This window comes from Lepisosteus platostomus, chromosome 7 (genome assembly GCF_059453375.1).
Source record: "Lepisosteus platostomus isolate fLepPlt1 chromosome 7, fLepPlt1.hap1, whole genome shotgun sequence".
In the NCBI taxonomy this organism is placed as follows: domain Eukaryota; kingdom Metazoa; phylum Chordata; class Actinopteri; order Semionotiformes; family Lepisosteidae; genus Lepisosteus; species Lepisosteus platostomus.
In genome coordinates, this window is record NC_142617.1 from 55,504,883 (window position 1) to 55,532,238 (window position 27,356).

At 39.3% G+C, this 27,356-nt stretch overlaps 2 protein-coding genes across 3 annotated transcripts; both read right to left on the minus strand.

Annotated features, from left to right (window-relative positions):
- Positions 1 to 635: 635 nt before the first annotated feature.
- Positions 636 to 17,488, minus strand: blm (BLM RecQ like helicase). Of its 2 annotated transcripts, XM_088641317.1 has the most exons (23): positions 16,050 to 17,488; positions 15,577 to 15,688; positions 13,700 to 14,514; positions 13,389 to 13,527; positions 13,014 to 13,126; positions 11,362 to 11,494; positions 10,078 to 10,442; positions 9,655 to 9,969; positions 8,969 to 9,145; positions 8,440 to 8,558; positions 8,165 to 8,278; positions 7,184 to 7,282; positions 6,616 to 6,764; positions 6,052 to 6,158; positions 5,430 to 5,590; positions 4,880 to 5,075; positions 4,507 to 4,697; positions 3,541 to 3,685; positions 3,157 to 3,356; positions 2,579 to 2,774; positions 2,328 to 2,450; positions 1,830 to 2,037; positions 636 to 1,454 (listed from the first exon to the last, which is right to left on the minus strand). In XM_088641317.1, exons 2-23 carry the CDS (start codon positions 15,672 to 15,674, stop codon positions 1,280 to 1,282), a joined length of 4,338 nt encoding a protein of 1,445 aa, XP_088497443.1. In that variant the 5' UTR covers positions 15,675 to 15,688; positions 16,050 to 17,488; the 3' UTR covers positions 636 to 1,279. The 2 variants fall into 2 exon arrangements, with proteins under 2 accessions (XP_088497443.1, XP_088497442.1); XM_088641316.1 differs by having other exon boundaries at positions 9,655 to 10,442.
- Positions 17,489 to 18,015: 527 nt separating this feature from the next.
- Positions 18,016 to 25,715, minus strand: ctsh (cathepsin H). Its single transcript, XM_088641318.1, has 12 exons — positions 25,561 to 25,715; positions 25,103 to 25,134; positions 24,456 to 24,561; positions 24,296 to 24,366; positions 23,858 to 23,962; positions 22,830 to 22,916; positions 22,342 to 22,397; positions 21,064 to 21,145; positions 20,706 to 20,774; positions 20,441 to 20,547; positions 19,202 to 19,327; positions 18,016 to 18,868 (listed from the first exon to the last, which is right to left on the minus strand). Exons 1-12 carry the CDS (start codon positions 25,637 to 25,639, stop codon positions 18,793 to 18,795), a joined length of 996 nt encoding a protein of 331 aa, XP_088497444.1. The 5' UTR covers positions 25,640 to 25,715; the 3' UTR covers positions 18,016 to 18,792.
- Positions 25,716 to 27,356: the final 1,641 nt, after the last annotated feature.

Here is a 27,356-nt window from a genome sequence, read left to right on the forward strand (position 1 = left end):
TGGAAAACACTGTTAAAATCCATTTTATATTTCAGGATAGTGTAGGGTTAGGGTTACAAGAATCATTAAATGTTGACTGCAGTTATACGTCTAGCTGCAGTTTAAATGACAAAATTAATAAGGGTTTACCCAATAGAATAGATTTTCTTACAAGTTTTGATCTGATTCATTTTTAGAAAACTGTTACTGAATGGTAAAATATACAGTATCTTATAGTATGTTGTGACAGATTCAGTTAATGCCTATTGTGTGCTCTGTTTAGTATTATATCCTGACTATTTTAGGTTACTGTCAGGAAAAAATGATAATTCAACATTACCGAGTGCTGTGTTTCTTCTTGAAGCCTGTAATAAATCAATACCCAGCCTGGGTGGTGTGAGGCAGGCTTTCTGCACCAGCTGCCTCAAAATGCAACAAATTAGATAGTAACAGCTTCACCAATTGAATTAAAGAAGAGCCTAAGGGAAGCCAGAGTGTGTAAGAAGAGGAATTTAGCTAGTCCACCAACTAAAGTACGGTTTTGAAAAATGAGTCAGAACCTAGTCAGAACCTTGGCTCTCCAATCCTGCTTACAATGAGGCTCCATCATCCTAACATGAAAGTCATAGCTCAAAAAGGTAGTTTATTAAAACAGACAAATTTAAAAAATAAGATTTATTATATACATATTATAATATTAAAAAACCAAAAGCACAGCATAACTGTGCTTAGTAAAATTGAATGGCAATATTTAAAAAAAATACATTACAAAGGTAACATATTGAGCCAGGGTCATCAGCTACAATGCCCATTGCTGGGCACATATATAAACTGTACACAAAATAACCTGAACAAAATAAACAAGCTGAGCAGTATATGTATTTCTCTGAACACATAAATATTACTAACGCTGTTGACATCGTATGTTCCATTAATACGGATTTGGTTTACTTACATATTTACCAGTTTGTCAAGTCATTAAAAAAATCCCTTCAGAATGTACTTCAAATGGAAGCTGATTTCAAAATTGGATCCCCAGGTTTCAATAAAGAAAGGTTTTTGGAAATATTATACTAACATTCCATAAACAACAAGTTTACAATTTCTATCTGAAAGTTCCCTACAGGCTCGTATCCACTCTCGCCTTCAGAAGTTCTGAAAGACAAACACTACTTACTTACACACCGGTGTTACAATGTCACTCGCTCCGATCAAAGGAAGAGGTAGACACATTTTTTTAATGTAAATCCTTTAAACAGTGCTGCTCCTTATGAGAAGGTCTGTGAAAATGTTCCATATTTCACATGTGTGAAAAAGCAGGCTTCAGAAAGGGACGCTGGTTGGATCGTGGAACTGGTGGTGCCATGAAGCCTGGTCTCTTGGTGGCCATCGCTGGCTTAGAGCTTCCAGCTGAATTCTGACCTCTGTCTTTAGACCCACCTTTGGAAGCTGTGGATGATGCCCTGGCGTTGTTGCTGTTGGACCAGAGGAAAAGAAATCAACACGTTTACACAGAAACAAAGAAAACCAATAAGCCTAATGTTTGGCGCACATCTCTGAGAAGCTGGGAACGTCCAGAAACAAAAGGATCACTACAGGAAAGCATAAACACAAGAAAATCATAACTCGTTCAAACAAAAGGGGATATAAAGAAAATACCGGCATCAGAAAGTATGGAATTTAACAAGGATAATCTTTCTGTCTCTGTTTAATGAAGACAATTCACAACTTTAACCACTGTTAGGAGAAAGCGGGGAAATGTATACATTAGCTCAATAAATTACATGCTTTACAGTTTTTACATTAAAAGATAAATGATACTCTGGGAATTAAGACTGTATGACAGTTACCCTTTGGTGGAGGAATTATAGCCTCCTTTTCTCCTCTTGGCCTTGTTGAAATAGGAAGGTTTCTTTCGCTTGCCTCCCCTTTCACTTGTGCTCTTGAAATAGCTGGACCCTCCTGCGTCCTCATCGCAGAGCTCCTGCTCCTCCCTTCTGTTCCTCTCCACATCAATCCAGCCATCATTGCCGACTGGCTTCTCCGTGTGCTCCTCCACTACAGATCGAGAAACAAGTCTTTTAATCTGAGGAGCTAAACTGTGGAAAAGCAATTAATGCAACACGTTAATCAACACACCCATTTGCTGACGACTGGGTTTAACTCATTAACAATCTCCAAAAGGAACCTCAAGCTGTTTTACATAAAGGAGCAACACCTCTACAACTGCTGAAGAAATAGCATAAAACAGAAATACCTGCCATAGAGTGTCTCATACCACGGTGTGGTTAAGCATGCAAGCCAAAGGAAACAGAAGACGTTGATGATATTCTCCGGTGTTCTCTTACCAGGCAGTTGCCAATCGGAGTACTTCTGAAGAAGCTGAATCAGCTCAGCTCCATACTTTTCCAGTTTGTCTTCTGTCACTCCGTCAATCTGAAGGAGAACTTCAGGATCAGCGGACAATGTCTCTGCAAAAGAGCGTTACATGAGGTTACATACCATAATGCAACCAGAAGTTAAAAATCAGCGCCAGTAGGTGAAGACTCAGAAGAAAAAGCCCACATTGCAAAACACGCTCTACAAAGATTTGGTTTACCTGCAATCTTTTTTAGAGTGGCAGTAGAAAAGATATTGTAATAGTGTATCCCAAAGATTTTTCCCAGCTTCTTGCACAGATCGTTAAGCTCCTGAAGGCAATTCTGGACCATCTCTTCCCGCTTCGACATGTTTTTGGTCACTGACGCCCTTTGTTTTTTGATGCTGGAGGCACTTTCAGTGTCGTAGAACTCTATCTGTGGGTGAAGATGCACAAATACAAAGACATTTAAGAAAACACAGGGTTGTCATTTATAAACTGACTCAAGAACATTAGCCAAGATCTCAGAGACTTGGCACTACAAGGTGGTAATGCTCCGGTGCATTTTGTCTGTATGCATTTCTTGCAACAAAGTTGCCTACGTACAGTATTTGCAAGGTGATCAACACAAAACAGCAACCCTTTGTTTTTGTATATGACCAAGATACCTATAAACATCAGGTTAGACAATTCTTTATGCATCCGGTAGATCTGGTAAACTACCAACAACAGTTTAAAGAAAAGCATTCACCCAACAGGTTCAAGAGAAATAACGTGTTTCAGTTACAGCAAATCCCCCTATCCCAGCCTTTTCTTACCTGCATGAAGCCACTGAGAACAGCTGCAGCTTTCTGGCCTGCAGAGATGTATGCCACAGCTTGGTCATTGGCTGTGATGTACAAACTTTCCTCTAAAACATTTTCCAGCACCAGCTTTCTGAAGAGTCTCTCGGCATTATGCCTGGAATAGGCTGCTCCCTTACCATACAAGCCCGTTTGGATACGGGCACTTTTCGTACCTGCAAATGCATAAAGGACACAAAAACATACATTCAGGTACCAGAAACTATTGATAATTTTAATAAAAAGCATTCACGTGCAACATAACTTAGTACAGGATCACTACAACAAAATTTGATCATGTCTCACACACAGTTTTCATAAATTGAATTAAGTCTCTTTTACAGTGATTTCTCCACTTACCAATGAAAATATCCACTAGCATATTAAGAGTCAGTCGGTTCAGCTGCGCTGACTTGGCCTGTCTCACTCCAACCTTTGCACAGTGTTCCTGAACAAATCTAACAACGTTCTTCACTTCTTCTGTCACATTCCTTGACTTGTATAGCTGCAACGTTACGGGTTTTGAAAAGACAGTTTAATTCCACAACAAAACAATGCAACTCCATTGGGCTAGCTTTAAAATTCCTATTGTAAGACTCACGACTTACAACAAGAAACAGTAAGGCAAGTTTCACCTTCAACCAGATGGGAAACAAGTGTATCGTTGGTGTTCTATTCCCAAGACAAAAAGTAATGTAGAGGCCAATCGCATTTTAACACTTAATCCAAGGCTAGCTTCACAAGGACTGGAGAAAAAAAGTATAAAACTTGAATATAACAATTTTCTCATTTTCACTCCTGGCAGCCCACTGAAACTAAGCAGGTGTGAGCCTGGCCAGTACCTGGATGTGATCCTTCCTGGGAAAGCTAACGTTAACGTTAACTCCTTGGTCTGTGTGGGTCCTAATGCCCCAGTATAGTGATGGGGACACTAGAGTGTAAAAAGGCACCATCCATCAGATGAGATGTAAATCTGAGATCCTGATTCTCCGTGGTCATTAAAAACCCCAGGGCATTTCTCGATAAGAGAGAGTGTCAATCCCAGACTCTTGGCCAAATTTTCCAAAGGCCCTTACTAATCATGGCCCCTAATAATCCCCACTTATGAACTGGCTTCATCAGTCTGCTCTCCTCCCCACTACTAGCTGGTATATGGTGAGAGTACTGGCGCACTTTGGCTGCCGTTGCATCATCCAGGTGGGAGCTACACACTGGTGGTGGAGAGGATCCCCATTACCTGTAAAGCACTTTGAGTGGATCATCCAGAAAAGCCCTATACAAGTGGGGTGAAATAATAATATATTTAAAATGAAAAACACATCTTACTTTAGCTCTGGCACAATTGTCACAGGTGACATCAGGGTGCTCCTTGCAGAAATTGGGGTTAAATGTGCGCTCCCCGAAGTATGCCAACAACTGTGTTCGCCGGCACTCGACCACATTCTCGCAGAAATGCACCATACTGTACAGGTTGGTGATGTGAGTCTGCTTGGTCTCCTTGTTGCCATCTCTCTCCACTGTGTACAAGAGGAGTTAAGAGAAGAAATAATTTAGGAGCAAAAATCTAAAATCTGGAAGTTGAAATACGTGGCACAGTTTTCACAGCCCCATCCGAAATCATCTTCATCATCATAGTCAGACTGCAGAATCACACTTCGCTGCACCACAAATTGCTCAAGAAAGGTTTTCGGGGACTTACTGTTTATGAGCCGCTTGATTCGAATAGCATCATTGTAAGAGTAGAAAAGGACACAATGGGAGATTTCACCATCCCTGCCAGCCCTGCCTGACTCCTGGTAATACCCTTCCACAGACTTGGGCAGGCTGGCGTGAATCACAAACCGCACGTCTGGTTTATCGATGCCCATTCCGAAAGCAATGGTAGCACACATTACCTGATGGACACAGAGTTCAAATCCATTAACATAACTTGTATTGTTATGCAATTAGAAACCTACAACGCACATGAAATCAGATGATCAGATAAAAAAAATGAAAACCACTAATACAGTGGGCAAAGCCCACATTTTGTTCGAAGTAAAACATGAATTTCTTTTGACCAAAAAAGCTGAAATCAGCAAAATCATTTTTTTTTACATTCTGAAAAGGGCACTAGAAGCAATAAGAGACGGAGCAATTTAATTATATATTCTTAAAAGATATGCAGTTATAAACTAAGAAGAATATTTAATTTCGAGGCTAATAATGAAATTGATTAATATATAAAATAAATTAAAATGCCTACTCACCTGGCACTCATCCTGCTCAATCCATTTCTGCTGTACATAATCCCTGTCACTGTCCTTCAACCCAGCATGATATGCTAAAGCTGTAATTCCACCTCTCTGCAGGCTTTCAGCCATGGAATCACAGTTGTTTCGAGATAAGCAGTAAATAATCCCAGAATCACCTGTATGCGGATAAAAAAATAAAGATAGGCCTAATTAACTGAATCTTTCCTTAAAATGGAAAATAATCTACAAATATAAAAAGACAAGAAAAGCCCACCCAAAACTGCTGGGGTTCTGATCAGTAAGAATCAGTTAAAATAATATAATACTTTTTGGAGTACAAGGAGTTTGCATCTGTATCATGATGAGGGCTTGTACAGTATATGATAAATGCTGACATGTTCCAATAAATCAAACTTAAAATATCAATGAGAACCTCATTTATTCATGCTTTTACTTTATAGTTAATTTATAGGATTATACAAAGCATTACTCTTTCCTGCAAGCTAAAAATATAAAGCCTTTTCACCTCAAAATAAAGTAAACACGTTGAACTGTTAGTATCCCCATTTTCATCAGCCGCTTAACCATATGTACGATGCTACCGAGTGCACGACCCTGTGGAAGCTAGCATACATACGTGGGTGGTATTTCTTGATCCATTCAAGGCAGTCCTCAGCAATCTTCTTGGGCTTTTTAGGCAATACCGCATACTTTAGGTTATGTCTGTTGAAGCTCATTGTAAAGCTACAAAGAGAAAAATAAACCATTAGTTTTCTTTTTTTGAATAAACGTCTTCAATACTGCCAAATCAAAAAGCCATCTATAAACATAAACAATAATGAAAGATTTCACTTAGTGAAAAAACAAAAAACATTTGATAAATACATCACCAAACCCATGTGCTGGGTGGCAGATGTGAGAGAATACTGAATTCCCTGACATGTAGAGTAAGACATGCTAGATTTTATCGTAAATAATGCCATTTTCAGTTCATCAGATCGATACTGCTGCTTTCATTTAAACAGTGTTTTTTTAAATAAATATCATCACAAGGAATGCAGGGACAGGCTAGCAATGGAAGGAGGTGCCTCTGCCCTTCCCACCCCATGATTATTATCATTACGAGAGGAGGAAAAAGGAGGACGCCGTCCTCGTCCGGCCACGCGGTCGTCGAGCCGGGCAGCGGTGCAGGGACACTCACACCTGTGGCTTCAGCATCTGCAGCTGGTTGAGGATGTCCTTCTGCACTCGGGGGTTGGCCGTGGCCGTCAGCGCCATGATGGGCACGCTGGGGAACATCCGCCGCAGCTCGTGCAGCCGCTTGTAGTCCGGCCGGAAGTCATGGCCCCACTGGAAGAAGAACGGTGTCCGTCAACCCCCCGACTTTTCACCGGGAAGACGTGGACAAACCCCGCGAGAAGAGCACTTGCTCTTCAGAAGGCTGACATGCTTGGCTTTGGCCTGACCGTTTGGTCTGAGGACCAACCGCCTGGCTGTATGGACAAGAACAGCAAAATCCCCGTATTATCACCCAAAGGGCTGGTGCATTGGGGATGGAGGAAGGGTATCGGCATCCTGAATTCAGCAGGTAACAGCCTAATGGTCTGTATTTCTATCCCAGCCAGAGAACTTCTCCAGAGCTGCCATAATGAGCTCCAATTAAGACGCAACTCAGCTGGCTCATGCTCTGCTCCATAAAATATTTTTAAGCCCTTAAATTATCACGTATGATAAACACATTTTTTTTACAATAACAAAAAAAAACTTACCTGGCTAACACAGTGAGCTTCATCGATGACGACGCGCGAGAGGAGACTTCTCTCGTACAGATTCCGAAGGGCACTGATAAACTTGTTACTTGCGCAAACCTAATTAAAGCAGAAACATAAAAAAAACATCTGGCTCATTTAAAATTCTGCTACTTTTGTTCCAGTGCACCTTCGCAGAAGTTCTCTTTGATTTAACATATCTGTCTGTATGGCAATTTTCCTCTGTGAATAAAAACCGAACAGCATCAATATGTGAAGTCAGAGGAGTCTTGGGAATCTTTGGGAAGGCTTGGCGAGAGCGAGGCAATAGTGAGAGATGATGCAAGTTGATAGGAAGAGCCAGAGGAGCCGGATTAGTAATGAGCAGGAAAAGGCTGCCTTGGCTGCAGAGGAGACAGGAAACAGAGCTAGTCTGAACCAGGCAAAGACTCCCTGAAGAACGGGACTGTCTGGTAGTGGCAGTGGACAAGGCAGGGGAGGAGATGAGAGTGAATCAAGGAAGGAAAAGGGGTCGAAGATCACAAACCGGGAAAAAAACAGCGAGACCAGAATAACCCCGTCGATGCAGTGCTTGGGACACAGAGCAAAAACAGGGAAAAGGGTGCTTTTCAGGTCTGCGTCTCAATTACTGCAAGGCAAGCACTGTACTCTAATCTCATTAGCAGGGGAAAAAGCCTTAAAAAGCCTTCTCAATCGCCTGAACGAGTTTGGGATGGTCAGCCTGATTCAAAGATTGGCGGCCTTTGAGAGATGCATCCCGAGTGAGTTCACAGGGGGTCGAAAGGAGGCCGAGAGCCCGTGTGAAGGTGCTGGTTGCCTGGGGCAATATCGGGAAGAAAGCCGCTCCCAGCCCAGGTGCAACACAATATAAATAAAACCTCAAGACACGACAATATAAAAATAAATCAATGTGTGACTTATGACATTTTAAAACTATGTTTAGTTCAAATAACTTTCTGTTTTGTAGAAATTATCCCCTACCTTCTCTGGGGTGCAATATAAGAGTTTAATGATGGGATCCTTCTTTGACAGCTGCATGTAAACTCTTGCAGATTCACTGTCACTCTTGAATCCAGTTAAACCTGCGGCAGGAATCTGTGGTTTTCAAAAAATAAAACAATAAGGAAATAATTCAGAATACAAATGCGATTTCAATAGTAGTCCAAAAGATGCCCAATAATGAAAAAAAAGTGAGTTTAGATGGTCGGTAGTATTAAAAAAATCTTCAATTCACAAACACTTATCATACAACTTACATCCAATGTTGTGAGTTTCTGCACCTGGTCAACTATCAGAGACCGGAGAGGAGAAATAACAATGGTTACTCCTGGAGACACACAGGCAGGAAGCTGATAGCAAAGACTTTTACCACCTCCTAAAACACATGAAGGACAAAGAGATCAAATTAGGAACTGGGCCATCACAGCACATTGTTTTTACAAATTAGAACTATTAAGTGTTGGAAATAATGAAAAATACCAAATTCAAAGAAGCTACAGGTGCATAAATATAGGAGTTTTGTATTTTTTCTTGCCTATATAAAACCACATACTACATTTGTAAGTTTCTTTTACTTAATTTTGTTTGCATTTTGCTTCCCAAGTTTGCTCTGAAGGTGGGTGGATTCAGTAGATATTGTATATATAAGTAGATATATATCAGTAGATATTGTATATATTGCAATGCAACTGCACTGCAACCTGCAATGTTGTTGCTATACTCACTGCACTAAATCATTTTTAATGAAATCAGTGTGCCTTGGCTCAGCACGCATTTTATACATACCAGTTGGCATCAGTACAAATGTGTCTTCGCAATGCAGCGTGGCATTGATGGCTTCCAGCTGGTTGGTTCGAAACTGACGAAGACCAAATCTCTTGTTGAAAATCTTCATCATTTCCTGTGAATAAGGGAAGTTGCATCCCCTGAAGCGATCATGTGCCGGGTTTCTGTTTATGGGCTCTACAAGAACAATGGTGATAAATAACAACTGAGAAAAAAAGGACAGCAACTTCATGGATCGTGCACGATTTATATGTGATATGCTGCTCACTAAAAATCCAGTTGGTACAGCTAATGGCATCGATATAGTTAAACGTACAAGTCTCAAATGGAATTGTGTACCTGCTGAACAATATGAGTACACAAAAGAATGATATTAAAAAGAAGTCTTGGTTTGATCCTACAGTACATTGTGCTGAACTAAAAGAAAACAAGATTAGCGTGTGCTGTATATGTTAATCACGGCATGTACACACTTTGAGAAACACCTTAAACATTCTAAGATTCTAATTCTAACATTCTAAGTACAAGTACATTCTAAGTACAATGTAGTACACACTAAGTACATGAACTTAGTATATTGATCTTTAATATTAAATACCTATAAAACCCTTATTTCTGCTGTCCAATTTGACGTGTGATCATACTAGCAAGGCACAGATAACCATGGCAAATAGGAAACCACTTGCCTGGCAGACTGCATTCAGACGTAGGCTTCGAGGGTTTGGCAGCTGAAAACAAGAAAGACGAAGAAGGACTTTTCTTTTCCCACAGTGATTTGCTGGGGTGCCCTTCTCTTACTGGCTGAACCCCCTCAGTGCCCTGCTTCTTGGAGGCAGAATCGTTGCCTTCAAAATAATCCCCCATGTCTTGCTCATCAAAGTCATCGATGTCAAAGTTATCAAAGGTGAACTCGTTGTCGATGTCATCCAAAGATGGGTCCACACCGTGGGAATCCGAGACGGGAGTGTTCGTTTTGTTCTGAATTCTGAGCGAAGGCGTATCTGCTAGACAGACACAGTCGTCAGTTTCTTCCAAGTTGGGCATTTGATTGCTGGCACTCCTGAAGGAGGGGAATTTTGAATAAAAGGTGTCTGAACGAGAATCTTTACCATTATTGCCGACGCCAAGTTTCTCCTTTCGAGAGTCAGATTCTCCGTTAAAACTCACGTTAGGGACACCCCTCGGCCTATAAGAGGGACTCGGAGACTGAATCCCACCGATATCGCTCAAGTCGGACTCCTCGAACACACTTCCGTCACCGTCTGCAAAAGGTACGGAGGAGTGTTTCCTGAAACGGAAAGACTTTGCAGAGGATTGATCCTTTCCACTGGGAATGGTTTTGAATGAGGAAGAGTGGGAAACTGGGGTCTTGAAGTGAGACCACTGGTTGTCAGTTTTGGCGTTGGAGGCTTCGTGACTGCCGGTCCATCTTGGCGCTTGTGGTGTTCGACATGATTCTGCAAAAAACCTTCTCCTAGAAAAAAAAAACAACGTGTTACTGAAGAGTGACAAGTGACAGACCTACTCATATATGTTTTTAATGCACAAATACACTGACTAAATGGGTTTGTTTAGGGAGGGAATCTCAAATGGCTCAACCAGTAAAGAAGCTTGCTCTGAGCACAGGTTGAGCTTCCTGATCCTGGGCCGTGCCACAAGCTGACCGGGACCAGGATTCTCCAAGTGTTGACCACAGCTGGCGGCGCACTGCAGAGTGGTCACACACCACTTCCCTGGCTCTGTCAAAGGCTTGTGGTGGTGGCAGTGAGAGATGTACCCCACCTCCTGTAAGTCATGGTGGGGCCTGTTATGTAGGAACATGGGTGGGCAGGTCAGAGAAATCCGCCTGCCCCTTCTCATGCTCCCCGTGAAGTGGGTGTGTATAACTGCAAATAATTATTAACTCCTACAAAAAAAATCATAATAAAAGGGATTTGCCTTCTCAGGTTTATATGCAATCTCTTCAATAATATCCCTGCACTTAAATCGGATGCCTCAGATCTTTCAACAAAATCATCCACTATGAATAATCTTTTAAGGACATACGTAACAATAATGCACAGTTGAAAAGTTATGTTTTTTTTTTTTAGCTTTCTGAACGGTCTCAACAACTCATTTTTTTAGACTAAGGAATCACACTTCTTCTTTGAGCTGCAATCTCATTATGAACCAGACTGTGACTTACAAAATCAGAAAAAAGAATAGGAGGATACTGTTTAGTCCAAAATGCTTAATTAACATTTTTCTTAAGGTGACACTTCAAAACAACAAACACATGCATCTCAAACTTTTACAAACAAAAATCACCCCACTGCAAAACTAGACAGAATATCATTCACGCAGTTGGTCAATGGCACTGACCAATTCCCTAAAACAGCTGTTCAGACACGTACCTACGAGCCCGCTGGAAAAGGAGATCTCTACCACAGGACAGTGCTGTCAGCTCATGCTCAGGTATTGAGTCCACCAGCTGACATATCTCTTCCATGATGCTGAACAGCGGATTTTCTGAATCTGTCCCACTGACTGCATAAAGCAAAAAAAACATATGTCAAGGACTTAGTTACACAGTAGGATGTAGATACATAGTGTCCTTAATTTATTAACATTTTAGTTGAATTCTATGAATGTTTTTCTGACTACAAAAGATTTGTCTCCCAACACTGAAAAATGTACGGCTATATAAGGGCAGATTATCTTTGAAAACATCAGAAAAGCTGTTCATGGTCTAATTTTGGGTTTATATATGCAAATATTAAGTCTGTTGATAAAAGACTATAATTAATACTTATATTCATATAACACATATACACCTGGAGGCATTATAAACTTAAAAGAGTAAATTAACTAACAGCATTTGTTACATTTCAGTAAATATCTCTCTGTACATATTAACACCTATATACAAAGCATGAAACCAGCTTATGCCTTATAACTGCAAACTTTTTAACAAGGAAATCATCTTCTTTGTATCAGGTTCACAGATTGTTTTAATAGATAAATAATTTAATTATGTTGTATACCAACTGACACTTGCCCTTGACAGGGATGATCGACTATTAGCATAGTTGTTCTGGGTTTTATTTCTGTCCTATTCCTGTTTTAAAACCTGGTGAGGCATGTGCCTACTCACTGATCCTCACATAATGTCACAGCTCATCCCATGAATTTTAAACAGAATTCAATTCCCACAAACACAGCATCTATGCTTGAACTGCCACATGGCCATATTGCGAGAAACCCATGGTTACAAGACATGTACAGTATTGTTGCATTGGGACAATGGGATACATTGATGTCAGAATGCAACTACAGGAAATGCAGCAAGTGAGGTCCCAAGACATAGTTAACATGGCTCCATGCAGTCAGAGTGGTTAAATCACTTTCTGTTAAATCACTGAGTTCTGTTAACACCAGATACTACTGCCAGACTATCACACTTGGACCTGCCCATCACCACAGGCGAAGTGCTGTGACGTGCAGTCTGTCATTGATGGACTGCTCTGTTTAGCTATAACATCCTAACATCCTTACAATTGAAAGTGAACACCACAGACAGAGAGCAAAAGTCCACAGACTTAATCCAGCTTCAAATTTACCAATGTCTTAAAGATGCCGTTCTTATGAGAAAAAGGAAATAGCAGTTCTCCAGTGCTTTTATTTTTTTTTAATTACATGAGGCGTGACTTTCAACAGGTTAAATCTGTGCCCAATCAATTCTCTCAATAATAAAGTGACTTCGTGCATATACAACAAACTCACTCTAGCGTCATGAATGATCACAATTAAATAACACCAAAAATGTTTCAAATCCAAAATCCCTTTACATTATTTTCCTAAAACATTACTTACAACATTAATTAAATACATATATTCACACCTGCAAATGTCAAAACCATGGATCTCAAATGTCATAGCACACCTCATGATATATGGGTCTCGATAAGGGTCCCTGGAGCCTGTAGAGTATTTTGTGATTGGGATCAAAAATTGATGATTGATGTTCTCTGGTATTATTTATCTTTTCACAGAAGTAAACACTTACTTTTTATCTCTTCAGAATCTCCATCATCAGCTGTTTTATGTTTCTGTTGCTTGGAAACCAATTCCTTTGATGAAAAGTGTCCATTGTAACTTGATTCATGAGTCTCAGCTCCACTGAAATGACGTTCGTTGGATATAACTCAGAATCATCATGCACACAAGTCCAAAACACCAAACTTTTTAAACAAAACACTTAAAGTATTTTTAGGATTCCCTGTAGAAATGCTAAACTAACATTTTGTATAGAAAGATAATATAAAAGCTTCAGAATTTGGTTTCGGTTTCGTGTATAAAACATGGAGAACCAAAATTACTGCTGCATCGCTGTAAATGAGACAAGAAACATTTAACTGCACGTCGTAAGATCCTGATTTACCTGAAAGGCTGCTTCATAAGCAGTGGAGAAATGGTTTCACTCTCAGGAGATGGAGGGACAAAATCAAGTTCCTCGTTGTCATTCTCAGACCTGTTGTCAATTTCTGCAATAGGGGTGTCTATCTGCTTACTCTGCAAATCTTAAAAAAACATAATTTGAGTTATTAATTTGAAAATGGCCTTTTTCTTCCCAACAAATTTCCTTGCAGCTTAAGCATTTTGTAGACAAATAAACACTTGATCAATTAACATGATTAAACTACCTCGTTATAAAGGAGAGATAAAAGCAGTAGGGTGCTGAACAAAGCTTACCTTTCTTTTTATTGGGGAAATCTCCCTCCTCAACACAGTCATCTTCACTGTCACTCAATATCTGAGCAATTTGCGATAAATGTCTTTTTCTTGCAAATTTTATGGGAACATCATCTTCCTCTTCCTTATCCTCGACGCACCCCTGAGGTTTCTCGACAGCAGCAAAGGCATCTGGTAAAGGTCTGCACTGGACTGGCAGAGCTGCAGGGCCGTTCTGGGCTCCAAGCGGTTCCTCTTGATTCTGAAGCCCGTTGCTAATGTTGTGATCTGAAGACTCAGACAGAATCTTTTCGGCAGCTCTGCTAGTTTTCAGACACGGTTTATTTAAATTTGAGGCACTTTCCTTTTTAAAGTTCTCTCCAGAATGACTCTGGCTCAGCCGTGTAACACTTTTGTCTTTAACAGGCGTACCAAAGTCAAAATCGTCAAAATCATCCCAGTCATCTATACTGACGCTAAGGGAGTTATTCAACGCTGCCTTTTCGCTGTCATCTTTCTTTCCAACATCCGTGTTCACCAGAGCTGACTGCGGAGAAGCTTTTGTAGTGGACAAACTTAGTTTGATATTGCTCACAGCAGGTCTTGTTACAACAGGTGTAAAGTTCTGTGACTTGGCTTTGTGAGTCGGCTCAAAGAAACTGTTGATTCTTGCTTGCTGTTCTTCAGGCTTGTTTAAAGATGTCAGAGGTTTAGTCACTTTACTATGGTGGAATGCATTGACATCCCTGTCCACTAAAGCATTAGAAACTGTTACCTTGGGGAGGACTGCAACTTTAGTAATCCCTGAAGCAGATTTCTTTTTAAAAGAAAAAGTCCTGTGCAAAATAATAGGGAGAAAATTAACCCACAAAAAATCAAATAAAAATACTATCGAGCCTATGAGAATCTTGATAATCTCTTGGTTATCAACAGAACGGAACCAACCGAACCTTAACGGATACAGGCATGTGAGCTGTCAGAAAACCCAAATAGTGCGGCTTCAGTTTCCACTTAAAGCTACAATTCTTGTGCAGTATATTTGAAAGGAAGAAAGAAAATGTTTTTTTCAATAGATAACAGTGCACTTTAAGGTGCAATCACATTACAGGATCAATTACTTATTTTTTTCAAAATTTTACAAAGCACCACAGCCAAATCAATGAGAAAGGTTTATTCAACTTGGAGATCCCAAAGTCCATTTTGATGGTCTGGTGTTTCTTGTTTTTTCCCTCCCATCAGAACTTTAATTTACATAGTTGGTCTAATTATTTAATTAACTGCATAACTGTAATCCCTCATACAAGGCTCTGATGCATTTGAGAGGTAATTGCACCTTTCAAAAGTGAAAGTTCTCAGTAGTCAGATACGCCAGACCTTAATCCTATATTTACCTAAGAAAATCCCATCAGTGAGTAACTGAAATATACAGTACTTGCCACAACACTGTTCACACGGTTGTTGTCAGGAAACATAGCTCCTTCATTGGTGGTGTTAATGTTTAGAGATTTGAATATGAATTTGAAACACCTACTAAGCAGACAATGCATAAACAATGGCAGTGCAGAAAGATAAAGAGCCTACATATGCAATTTAACTTAAATTTTAAGAAGCTATTTTATCTAATTTGTAGAAGCTGGATACTTCTAATTTGTTTGGATTTAAAACAGGAATAAAACGATCAGACACCAGCAACTTAGGTGCTGATAGTAAACTACCATCTAAGTCAAACCATGCTACACATATTTTATACAGTACAATGACAAATTAACGAGGACGCTGGTATTAAAATAAACACGTGTATAGATTTATAAGCAAAGATAACAAAAGAAGCCAAATGGAGCTTCCTACTGATCTGTAGAGTGTGTTACTACAGAGGAATATTAACCTGGCGTACTTACCCTGATCTGGGTTTATTTAAGGACAGCCTGTTCTGTACAGCTTTACTGGAATGCAGCTCCAGCTGTTTCTGTAGGTTATTTTGCGGAAGAGCTTGCATGGTGTAAATTATAGCTGTAAATAAATGCAGCACTGGCGTAAGTTGGCTGTGCAAATACACTTTTAACTCCGATTAAAAAGAACAAAATTTAATTTCAGTGTCGACATTTGAAGATGATAAAAAAGATCTCACTTAAATTACACAGGAGGTGTTCTTAGAAGTCCAAATAAAAAGTAGTGATTAGTAAAAAGATGACTGCTCAATATTTACTGACTACGCGATGCGAACTCGCACACAATAATACAACGTAGGAGCATTTACACATAGTTTTAAATTCCTTTTTTCTTCTGTCAACTAAATACACGTCAACGCAAGCATGCTTTTACCGTTTAAGGTAAACACACAGCATTTAAAACAAAATACTAAAGACTTTACCTTACGTAACAGCACTACCCATTCAACAACATTTCTGTATTTTACAATTTTGCCGCGGACTGCCATGACAAGTTCTTCCGGTTCATTTTCGGACAAAAACGGAAATGGCTCTGTTTTGGTTTGTTCTGTTTTGTTCACTGCGATATAACAATGCTTTAGAAAAGACGTACTTTCACAAACAAAAAATAACATTCCTGTGTTATGGAGGTGTAACTCGAATGCATGTGGCTTCGAGAGAATCGTTTCCTGTATTGTGGTAGTATACGACAAAAAAAAAGATCTTTAGAAAATTATGCGAATCAAAAATGTTTTTTTTAGGTTAATGCGTCTCGTTGTACCAATCAGTGTATATATGTACTATATTTCAAGGTTTATAACTATTAGATACTGCGGGTCCTAGGAAATATAAACATGGGAACGCCGTAACTGTAAATAAAGAATATTAAGAGGAGACTGTTAGTCTTGATAGTTAACTACCGTGAAAAAACGTAAAACTAGTAAAGATTATTTTACATAAATCGCCTTGCAAATTAGAGCACAATAGCGAAAAAACAACCCTAGATTATGCCATAATAGAAGTGATGACTACCACACACTGACTATGAGGCGAATGCATGATTTTATTGTATTTCGCATACGGGTTGCGGTCCTACTGTATTCATTTATGATAAGGAATTAGTGTAAGGTAGTGGATTAGCCTCTGGATTTCGGACCCTGGTGGATTTTAATTATAGAATTTACTGGTGTGAAAGTAAATGGCTGACCCTGCGCTCTGACCCCAAGCTTCTCTCCCTGTCTGTCTGATGGAAAGCAAGCTGGGGTATGCGAAAAAGACGAATTCCTAATGCGAGTAATTGTATAGGGCTAATAAAGTGATGTGATGTTATGTTCTGTTAATTCACTCGAACTTTCTCTGCAGATGTCCTTCTTTATCCGTCTCCTGGACGACTTTTGTAAATGAGAATTCTCTGTTGACCTACTGGTAAAATAGAGCAATAAAATTTGTTTTTAAATACTGAACTGTGTCAGGTCAAATGTTTGCCGATTTTGTTTTAACCACAAAGTATTGAAAACATTCTACGTAAAACGCCAGCGTGTAATATTCCCTTAATATTCCAATGTTTTACTAGAATTTACTAAAAATCTGTTTACATCTTTTATAACAGGAATGGTTTATTTTATCTGAGGCACAATTTAGTAAAGTTAGCATTCTTATTTAAAATACTTAAAGTAGGCCAGAAGGACAGTCATTTTTTTTTTCAGTTCATCACGATGCAATGATATACTCCATCCGTATTATTCACTCCTAGTTCTCCTGGATGGCTGCTGTGTCTCATTTTGTTTTCTCGGTGGACCCCTAATGACTGTAATGGAATCAGTTATTGAGTTAATCACCCGTTTCCAGTCCTTTATTTGTTTCCTGCAACACCTAGTGTTCTGCATTCCTCTAACAACTGAAATTAACTGGTGCTCTAAACCAGGAGTTCCTACCAGCCGGTAAGCTTCCAAGTTTTCTTTTGTTTCTATTTAAATGTTGGAGAATTTAAGTTACGTAGCAAATGTAATCATTAAAAAACAACTATTAACATGTTAAGGGACTGAAAATAAAGAGTTGAAATTAATCATATTATGTATCTTTAAGTATATATTTCCTCTGGGTGCTGAGGTTTCTTCACACAGTCCAAGGACATACAGTTGGATTAATTTGCGTCTGGGGAAAATTGGCCCTGGTGTGAGTCTGTTTGTGAGCCTAGCTATGGATTGGCGTCTTGTCCAGGGTGTACCCTGCCTTGTGCCCATTGCAACCTGCAACGCTGTATTGGATAAAGGTTCAACTATTTAACTGAGCATGTGGGTGGAACACAATCCAGCTGGTGTGTGGGTCTCCAAGCCTAGGATTGGGAATCGCCTGCTCCAAACTATTTGCTTTGCATCAAAACATTATTACTGAACTTATAGAGAAAAAAAATATCAAGTCAGACTTTATTCATAAAATCACAAAAATAAAAAATACAATAACCCAGAAATTGAACAAAACAAATACATTGTGCAGTAATGGGACTGATGCAAAATATCTTTTTTTTTGTCAATTATCTGTTTTAATGGTATTTCATAGTCTACCAAGTGTTCCAATTATTGCACAATTGAATGTAGTCTTTGTAAAGACTAATTAGGCTAAAAGGGTAAATTAGGCAAAGTGTAAATGACTTTAGTAAAAGGAAAGAAAGGGTAATAACAGTACATAACAGACTTATTGCTAGCTCCATTCAAAAAGTGCTGCAACATCAGACGCATTCTGTGAGCATCCTAAAGATTCTTTAACTTATAGCCTAATAATGCATTATTATCATGTTTGATTACATTATGTTTTTTTTAGGAAGAGAATAAGGCACTGAATAATTTGGCAGGTCAGGCATGGGAATCTTTGTTGAACGTTAGAAGGTTCCTGTGTTTGGCTTTGCTACAAAGATCACATGGCCAAATTTAAGAGTGGAGAGCAGCAACTCTGGCTCAGCATTTGCACAACAGCAATTTAAAAATGCTAAAAATATTTTTTAAACACCACAGGTTTTTCCAGTTCCCCCAAAACTGATTAAGTGTCATTTAGTTCGATTACATGCTGTAGTGCTGTTAATAAAAGTTGGGAACGTGAACTTCTAAAGAAGGTGTGCAGAAAGACAGATTGAGCACTGAGCATCCCTTCTCCTCCCAGCCTCATTTCAAGTCTGCCCATCTTCACAGCTCACACCAGAGGGATCGGATAAGAGGAACAGCCTGCCAGCCCACACATGTTTTTCCCTCTTTCAATGTAGAAGTACCTGGGGGGAAAAATCAGCTTATTTATAATGAGTATTTTTTTACCACCTATCAATAAATAGAATAAGTCTAAACCAGGTCCAAATCACTGATTGTTTTGCTTACTGTACTATTTGCTGATTTAGTTTACATTCTAAGCATTGTACATTGCTCATCAGCACTATGCTTTGTAGGATGTACTTGCAGATATGTAATTTAATTGCTTTAGATTAAGACATTTTCAGCTTAACAAATTCTTTTTTTTCTGCCAATGGATAACAGAATTCATATGTTTTGATTATACTGACACCCACTGCAGATGTCCTGGAAGAACATGGTAGCATATGGAACCTTACCCATTTATCCCCCAGTTTTTTCCCCAGGAGTTCTTTACAATCCAGCAAGGGGTGCCATTTTCTTCTCCATAACCCACAGCGAGCACAGCATGGTTTACTTTGTCAGTAGTGTTGTGACATTCAGTGCTGCAGGAGAAAAGGGCAGAGTCATCCACAGGACTGGCAGTGTCCGGTAGCCCAAACAAGACACAGAACACCAAGCCTCTGCTTCTGTGTGGTAGGAGGCGAATACTTCCTAACTCAAAGGGTTACTGTAACCCTATTTTTAAATTTCGGGGTTAGAAAGAATCGGCACTGATCATCGCTTTTCAAACCACAATGAAAGAAAAATGTGCACAGTAACTTGTAAAACCTCCAAATGATACCACAAAATTTCAAGGTGTGCACAGTGCTATGTTCTGCAATCCAGAACGAGGCAACAAAACTTCCGGTGACGTATGATATTGTGAACAAGCCGGTTTGTGAATACATCTCTTTAATCTCCAATAGAAATATTGCTTTCGATTTTGAGATGGATTTGCCAAAAATACTACTTGTTAACTATGCATGCAGATCAAGTTGGAATATTTCTGAGGTGAAATGTCTGCTACACAGCCTGAATTGATTCACTTGTACATCACGTTACATTAGTCATAACAGAGACTAGTGAGGAGGAAGGGCCAAATTATGTCCCTATTCGTGGGGACTCAAATGCAAATTTGTGACAATATGGCTACTTACGGTACACTCACAAAGTGCACAATTTTATGGTTAATTTGACATTTTCATTTTTTTTTCTATAACCTCAATGAATTTATTTTGTTACCGAGATTTAATAACCGGTCGGAGAAATTGGGACTACAGTTCCCCTTTAAATGGCTAACAAGTTAATACACGAACACAGTGTGTAGCACAGTATTAGCACAATATTAGAAAAAAAGTTCTAAGCCCCTGTTAAGAGTAAACCTAGGGCCCCTAATAAAAGCCTTTTCATTAATTTTATCATTTTCTCTTTGTCTTCCAACCCTTGTACCAAGCATTTACATCACTCTCTTGTTGTGTGCTGCACCTCACAATTCATATCTACAAGGAATCTGCTGCATGAACTGCATTTTCTTCCATGGATCGAATCACTGCACACTGGGGTCCTGCTGGAGCAGGCAGGCAGGGATACTATGTTGTTCACCACGACATCAGGCTGAGAGGATCAGAGGGACAGGGCAGTTGCCTGTTGACTCTCTGCAGGCCAGCTCAGCTCACCTGCTGTACACTCCATCGCTGTAGTGCATGAAATCGGAGGTCACTTCATAGGCAAAGCTGACCGGGTTGAATCTGGCCACAGCATCCACCATTCCCATTTCATCATACTGAGGGGGAAACAAGAAGAATATTATACAGTATATAACATAATGAATATAATGACAGTATATAATATAATGAAAAGGTCATATCCAGCCAAATGTCACCCCATCTCCACTCTCCCTCAGGGTTTTCAGTGTAAGTTGAGCAGCAGGTGGAAACTCACTTTTGTTATGTTGACGACCTCTTTCACAAAAGCAGCAGCCTTCTCTGGCTTGAACTTGCAGCTTCCATTCTGTAAGCAGTAGATAAAAAGAGTATGGAGTTTGGCATGGAATACACTTCAACGCCTGCAATAGGATGCTTTCTCTATGAACCTGAAGTAAACCTTTAGTTGTGTCTAAAACAACACACAGAGGGTAGAAGCCAAACTATGCATAGCTAGAAAGGCAACCATAAAAACTGTCATCAAAAAACTCTTTACCTTAAGCACTTGACCACTCAACTTCCTGCACCTGTCCCTACAAGTACTTTTCTGCCACATTTACAGCTTCTACTGCCGAGAGTAATAACCGAAATCCTACCATTGCTTCATATGGATAGTCAGCTTCACTCATAAGGCCCTTGTTATATTTGATGTATTCAAAAGCTTGACTGGGAAGTCCACTGTCGGAAAGAAGAATGGTACTGGATTACTCATAGTTTGTGAAGAGCATTGACAGTATATATAACATCTCCTTTAGAAATATGTTAAAATGTATTCTTACTATGCTGCTGTAATATTCTGATATTATTTATGTTATTTTATTTTACAAGGTGTCACGGGAGTAGGAGATATTCTTGCCCTTACTATGAACTCCTGAAGCCTTTGCAGATGGTCCATCACCTGCTGTTAGAGGCGATTTGCTTTTCTAGACTGGTTTTCACACTATATAAATAAAATCACTATTTTGCTCTTTTGTGTCCATTTCCCTAAAGCACTGCATATTTAAAGAGAGCACAACACTTTGATACCCCACCTGGTGTCGTAAGTAATAGGCAAGACCCATGTACAGTGTATACAGCAGGACAGTTAACTGGAACAGTCCAGATTGAAATTACTAAAATGACTCTGCTGAGCTCTAACCACTACTCCATGCTGCTACCCCTGATCTGAAACCAGGCAGACAGTAAGTCTATAATCTCATACTAGCAAAGATACCAGCAGCCCATACTGTAGTTGTGCTTTGGGGTGAATCCTTTTGTGTCTTTGCAATGCAGACTGATGCCCACTGAGCAATACAGGAGAGGCAACTGTCTTGTGATGTTAATCAGTTGCAAACCTGAGGTTCACAGGGAGATTTGGGTGCACTGTCTGCCACTTAGTGTGATCCAAACACCCCTAGGGGTTTTGAGTGATCTTCCACATCAATCATATTCACTAAGGCTGGCAACAACATGAATCTGGATGTTGTAAAGCACTACTAAAAACATTAAGATGGAAAATAAGGGAAAACAGACAATGGAAATTCAGTGTCCAGGTGCCTAAAAACCTTGGTCATAATTTTTCCTGTAGGCAAATATCTCCAAAGGTTTCCCCATTTTCCTTGGGTAGAAATACGGCTAACACACAGATGACATTGAATTGTAGCATGCATTGTCATGGTTATGGTCAACAAAATTTCCAAAGACTACAGATAAATGGCCATTAACCACTACATGTTGGGAGATGATTACAAAACAATCTACAAAAAGCTTTCCTGTACCGTTATGGTGAAAGAAACAGAAAACGGACCAGGCCAGTGAAGTTTTATTCATGAAGAGAAACATGAGGAGCCGAGTAACTGTGTACTGCTAATGACCTTCTTGGAATGCATACTCACCCAGAGCAGCCATGATTATTGAAAGCCTGAGCACAGTCCACCAGCTGCTGTTCTGACTTTAAACAGAAGAATACAAAGGAAGTAGAAGGAACAGCCAATTAGTGTTCAGATATGTAAGAATTTAACCAAACATCACAGTTTTCTAACAGCATCAGGGGGAGAGTGGCCTAACAGTTTATCCTTTATCCTAACAGTTTATTATGTGGTATCATTTTTCCCAGTCTATATTCTTTAGAAAAACTTCCAAATAAAAAATGCTAACAAACAGACCATTTGTTTTAAAAAAGGTCACAAGAGAGAGAGTTTTTATCCAGGTATGTTTGCTGTTCCTGTTTTATTCCATTATCTTTCCAGACCAATAACATGCCCAGGTCTAAAGACTTAGTATTTTAAAATGGCTAAATTAGAGAGTGCGATCTATTGTCTTTTAACCATCTGGTTGTATCTTCTGGGAAAGTTGCTGACAAAAAAAGCAGAACTTTACTCACCAGAAGGGGAAGTTTCTTTGTTGCTATGGCGATTACAGACTCCAGGCAGCCTGTGGTAGAAAATGTCCAACAGCTGCCACAAGGCCCCTGTAGCATCATACATGATTGAACTTCTCAACAAATGGGCACACTCATTTCAGAAGTGAATGAGCAGAAAGTATGGTCATGCTGAACTTCTCCACCTTTTGTCTGTCTCCCTCTGCCCCTGTGATCTTCCCTATAGTACAGTACACTACCTGTGCAAGGTTCATTGGGCCATTTTCATTAAACATTAACCACCACCATACCTCAGATACATTTTAAAAAAAAATTATCGTCAAATTTACAAGAAGTTGTTTAAGTTGTCCAATTGGAGCTCTTAAATTATGATGCTAAACCTTTCCTATGGTACATTTCATTGCTTCCGAGTTATTTTTCTGTTTGGAAAAGTGCAGACATAAAACTCACACAGTGTGGTAATCCTTGGTACTGTACTGAATCATACTGCCCAATCAGCACAACTTTACAAAAATGAACAAAGAATGCAGATATAAAGACCTGTTGCAAGAGAACAAGTACAGGTTTATTCCATGCGGAATGGAAAAGAATCGAGACACACGTTTTGGCTGCGGAACATTCTTCAGGTGTGAAACACTGCATCTCTTTTCTTTTCCTTTCAATGAAGAATAACCCTGTACTTGTTGCTTTGCAGCCTACATGTGCTGAAACAGCTCTCTACTTGAACTCCGTAAAGAATTGTTTGTATGTATGCAACACATATACAAACGGTTCTCCTTCAATTCTACTCTCTTTCCCCTTCAAAAGAAACCAGCTGCTTAGAGGAAGTGGCCACTGTGATACTGTGGCTAACATGCCGGAGTGATCACGAGAGGAAATCAGATTAGAATGACTTGTTTTATCTCTTGGTTTCTGGTGAAATGCTATCTTTTGTGCACCTGATGTAATTTTGCAGGGCTCTGTCAATTGTGTCTGCACATCCTAGAGGCACCCCACTCCCTGTGTGTGATCTGTGAGCAGCTGTACTGTACCTGATTCTTAACAGGTGTTACAAAGTCCCCTTTCTTTCTCCAATCTACAGAATCTGGGTATGGCCCACGGCTGCTGAGATGGTTCCCTTTAGTGGCAGAGCAGTTCTGAAAAAGGAAAGTTCCTCTATTCATTAGGTAATCATCAGTGTTTATAATACAAAACAATAGAGCAGCTGTGATACAATTGTAAAGAAGTACAATTCCACTGGGACTAATATGTCACTTTAAAATCAGGATCTGATTTTTTTTGCACACACGACTGGGACCGAGCTGTGCACTGAGGTTGATGAAATAGGGTGTAGTACTGTTGCCAAGCCCTGCAACAGTGAATGTGGCTCTGAAACATTAGATTTCATCTTTCTGATACAGTTCTTTGATCTTCTGGGCAGACAAGGGCAACTAACCGGACAGTTTTACATGTGCAATACAGTACAGTACCTGGGGCTCGGTCAGAAGAAAGGATTTCCTGAATTCAGCAAAGGTCATGTCAGAAAACCGATTAAGACCCACTGAAAAAGATAAGTTTATCATTAGATTCATTAGATCCTAAATAATGACAAAGAGAAAAAAAATGATTATGTAAGCTGTGGTTCCCTACTTCTGAATTTGTGGTTCCCTGCATTGTGATGATCTATCTTTCTCTTATTCTCAGTGAAAATCTGCAGCCTGTGGTAGTACTCCTCCAATTCGTACTGCTTGTTGAACTGCAGAAGACAGAGGAAAATAAAAAAATGGTCTTAAAGAACAATGTTTTCTTGCAGTCAATGTTAACATTTGTTTTGTATTTTCTAATAAAGTATGTACAATTAAAAGGAATAAGATAAGCTAAGAGGATTCAGCCAAGAGAGTGAAAATTTCCATTTTCATTCATTGTATTTTACAAAGCACGCACACTCCATTGTCTCTATCAAATGACCTGTATCAATACCATTGTTTAAGTAAATCCACTAAATAGATTTTATGACTTTCACAGGTACCTCAGAATCACATTCACAACATTTTTTTATTCAGGCATCTTTGGTACAGTACTGTATGTATCTTCCCATCAAATTCAGTTGTGGCTCATTCTCGTTTCTGTTTCAAATGTATTGTACATTTTCTGCATTCTCATTTTCCCGTACAGTAAAACCGGTTTAACGATGACATCCGACACAGAAGACGACTGGTGCTTTTTCGCCGCGGAAAGCCCCCGGTTTTTCTGGCCTTAACAGTATGTACAGACGATTAAGTAATATACTGTATTACCTGCGACATCCAGAACTTGAACTGAAATTGCTCTGCAAGATAAATAATGATGGTTATGAAAACGACGTTCTAACGAAGGCAATGGGAGTACTGAAAATCTGTGTCGTTACCATTATCAAAATTAGCTATACTGTAGCTGAAGCTAGGGTATAACTGTATCGGTATTCATGTCAAAGCTGAGGAGTACCGGCTGCACCTTAAGATTATACTGTAAGCACACCAGCAATCTGTTATTTCATTAGTGTACAGTATTCGTGTGACAAGGATCAGCTTTTATAACGTAATCAAAATTAATTAAGAAACATCGATTTCTTTTTTTTTTATGGTACTATGCGTCACATTGCCCGGTATCTGACTGTGTCTAGATGTGTACGGGGACAATTGGGAACTGCGACAGGTCTTTCTGTAGCAAGGCAGTCCACGCTAGGATATTTAATATGATTTACTGTATAGCTTACCTTCTGTGGACACCAGCGGGGAAAGGCTAGCGGTGTGTAGTCCTACTAGGATCAACAAAGCGACGCTGAGGAACGCCATGGTCCGTTCTGTTTCTCGCAAGACTACAAAGTGTCATTTTATCTCAGGGTGCATCACGTGATGCACGATGTCTCACTGTAGTTCCTGGAACGTAAACAGTCAGCTAAAAACCATTTCATTTCCTTGTGAAACAATGTATTTCTCTCTCACACACCATGATTAACACAACAGGATTAAACCAACAGAATTAAAGCCACCTTAACTACTGACGGAACCGTGTACAAATTTATTACAAATCCTGTTCTGTAACGAATAATAAATTCTATGCTTTATTGATCTTTAAGCATATCCACTATACAGGACCCTTACGTATTGTTTACTGTCACTAAAGTAGATTGCAAAGTACTTTGTTCTGGTACTGTATATGCGGCTAAATCATCACCTCGCTTTGAGGGGATTACAAGTTTTCAAGTCAACACATCGTATTTCTTCAGAATGAACAGTGAAACACAAAGCAGTTCAAAGTGTTTTCACACAAGTGGAAGCTGCCTGGAAGAGCATTTGAGACATTTCTTTGGTCAGAAGGTTGTGGGAGTGTGGAAAAAGCTGCACAGCCATGTTGTTGAAGTGAACTTCAGCTCTTGGCTGGATACACTATTTCACAACTCCTGAATGAGATACAGTAGAAGGCCTCCTCTTGTTTATAAGCTTTCTTATCTTCTTATGCCTGGGTAATGTGGAACAGTTGTTTTTTTTCTTCTGTGCAGTGTTTTATGTAAGCCTGTTGTGTTTTTAAATGTGTATGTGTGTGTGGGGGGGGATCTCATGATTTACATCTTTACTTTTACTTAGAGCAGTCTAAGATCAGTAGTTGTTCATTATAGAAAATAAGTATTACCCTAACTGTATCACCTGGAGAAGATCCATTGCAAGGCATAGCATTGCCATAAATATATATTTATAAATATTAATATCTTAAGATATATAAATATGTATTTATACAGTTCACTGCAGTAAGAACCACTTACATAGGAAAAGTAAGCACAGTCACTTTATTATTTCTGCCAGCAGTTGACAGGTCTGAAAGAGGAGGTACAGTACAACAGTATTACAGCAGTATCAGTAACTCCATGATACTTCATCAGATATACATTTCCTTCTGTAAAGAACAAGTTTTTGCTTGAAACGCTTATTATTATATTAATCATGTCCATCATAAGTGTTGCAATCAGAATGTTATATTGTGGAACATGACAGTCAAATTGTGAACATTAATTTCAGAGGTGCAATAGGTTTCTCTCCTTCCTTCCAGCCTCATGTGCAGGTTACCAAAGAACAACAAATAATTATCTGACAAGCTCTCAGTATATAGTTACTGTATATTGTACAGATTTATGGAATTTAGAACAAAGTGTCTCAGTGTTAGAGTTCCAGTGGATTTGATGGATTTGTGTGTGTGTGTTAGATCCAGATTTTCAAATTCCACCCAGTTCCTCAACATCAAACTCAAATCTCTTTGAAATCAGCGTTTTTGCACTCGCACAATTCACCTTTGTATCCATCAAAGCTCATAAGGCTTATGACAGATGAAAGTATTTCACAACTTAGAATGGACAAAAGGCTACAATGAGAAAAAAGGTTTCAGCAACAGTGCAATCCATAATTCTGGAATGAAAACTTTGCAGGAAAACACTAGACAATGAAAGCTTGAGATATGTCGAACAATCTAGCAAGGATGACTCATATTTCCTTGGCTTCCTCTTATCAAAAGGTTCTG

Bases quoted from the DNA above. Each gene is read 5' to 3' on its own strand.
- blm (XM_088641316.1), bottom strand. From the start codon at position 15,674: ATGCAAGCTCTTCCGCAAAATAACCTACAGAAACAGCTGGAGCTGCAT. The intron at 6,765-7,183 runs GTAAGTTTTTTT...TTCTTCTTCCAG, and splicing joins AAGCTCACTGTGTTAGCCAG to TGGGGCCATGACTTCCGGCC. The intron at 3,357-3,540 runs GTAAGTGGAGAA...ATGCATTTGCAG, and splicing joins GCTAGTGGATATTTTCATTG to GTACGAAAAGTGCCCGTATC.
- ctsh (XM_088641318.1), bottom strand. From the start codon at position 25,639: ATGGCGTTCCTCAGCGTCGCTTTGTTGATCCTAGTAGGACTACACACC. The intron at 24,562-25,102 runs GTAATACAGTAT...TGTCTTCTGCAG, and splicing joins TCAAGTTCTGGATGTCGCAG to TTCAACAAGCAGTACGAATT. The intron at 24,367-24,455 runs GTAGGGAACCAC...TATCTTTTTCAG, and splicing joins AGGGAACCACAAATTCAGAA to TGGGTCTTAATCGGTTTTCT.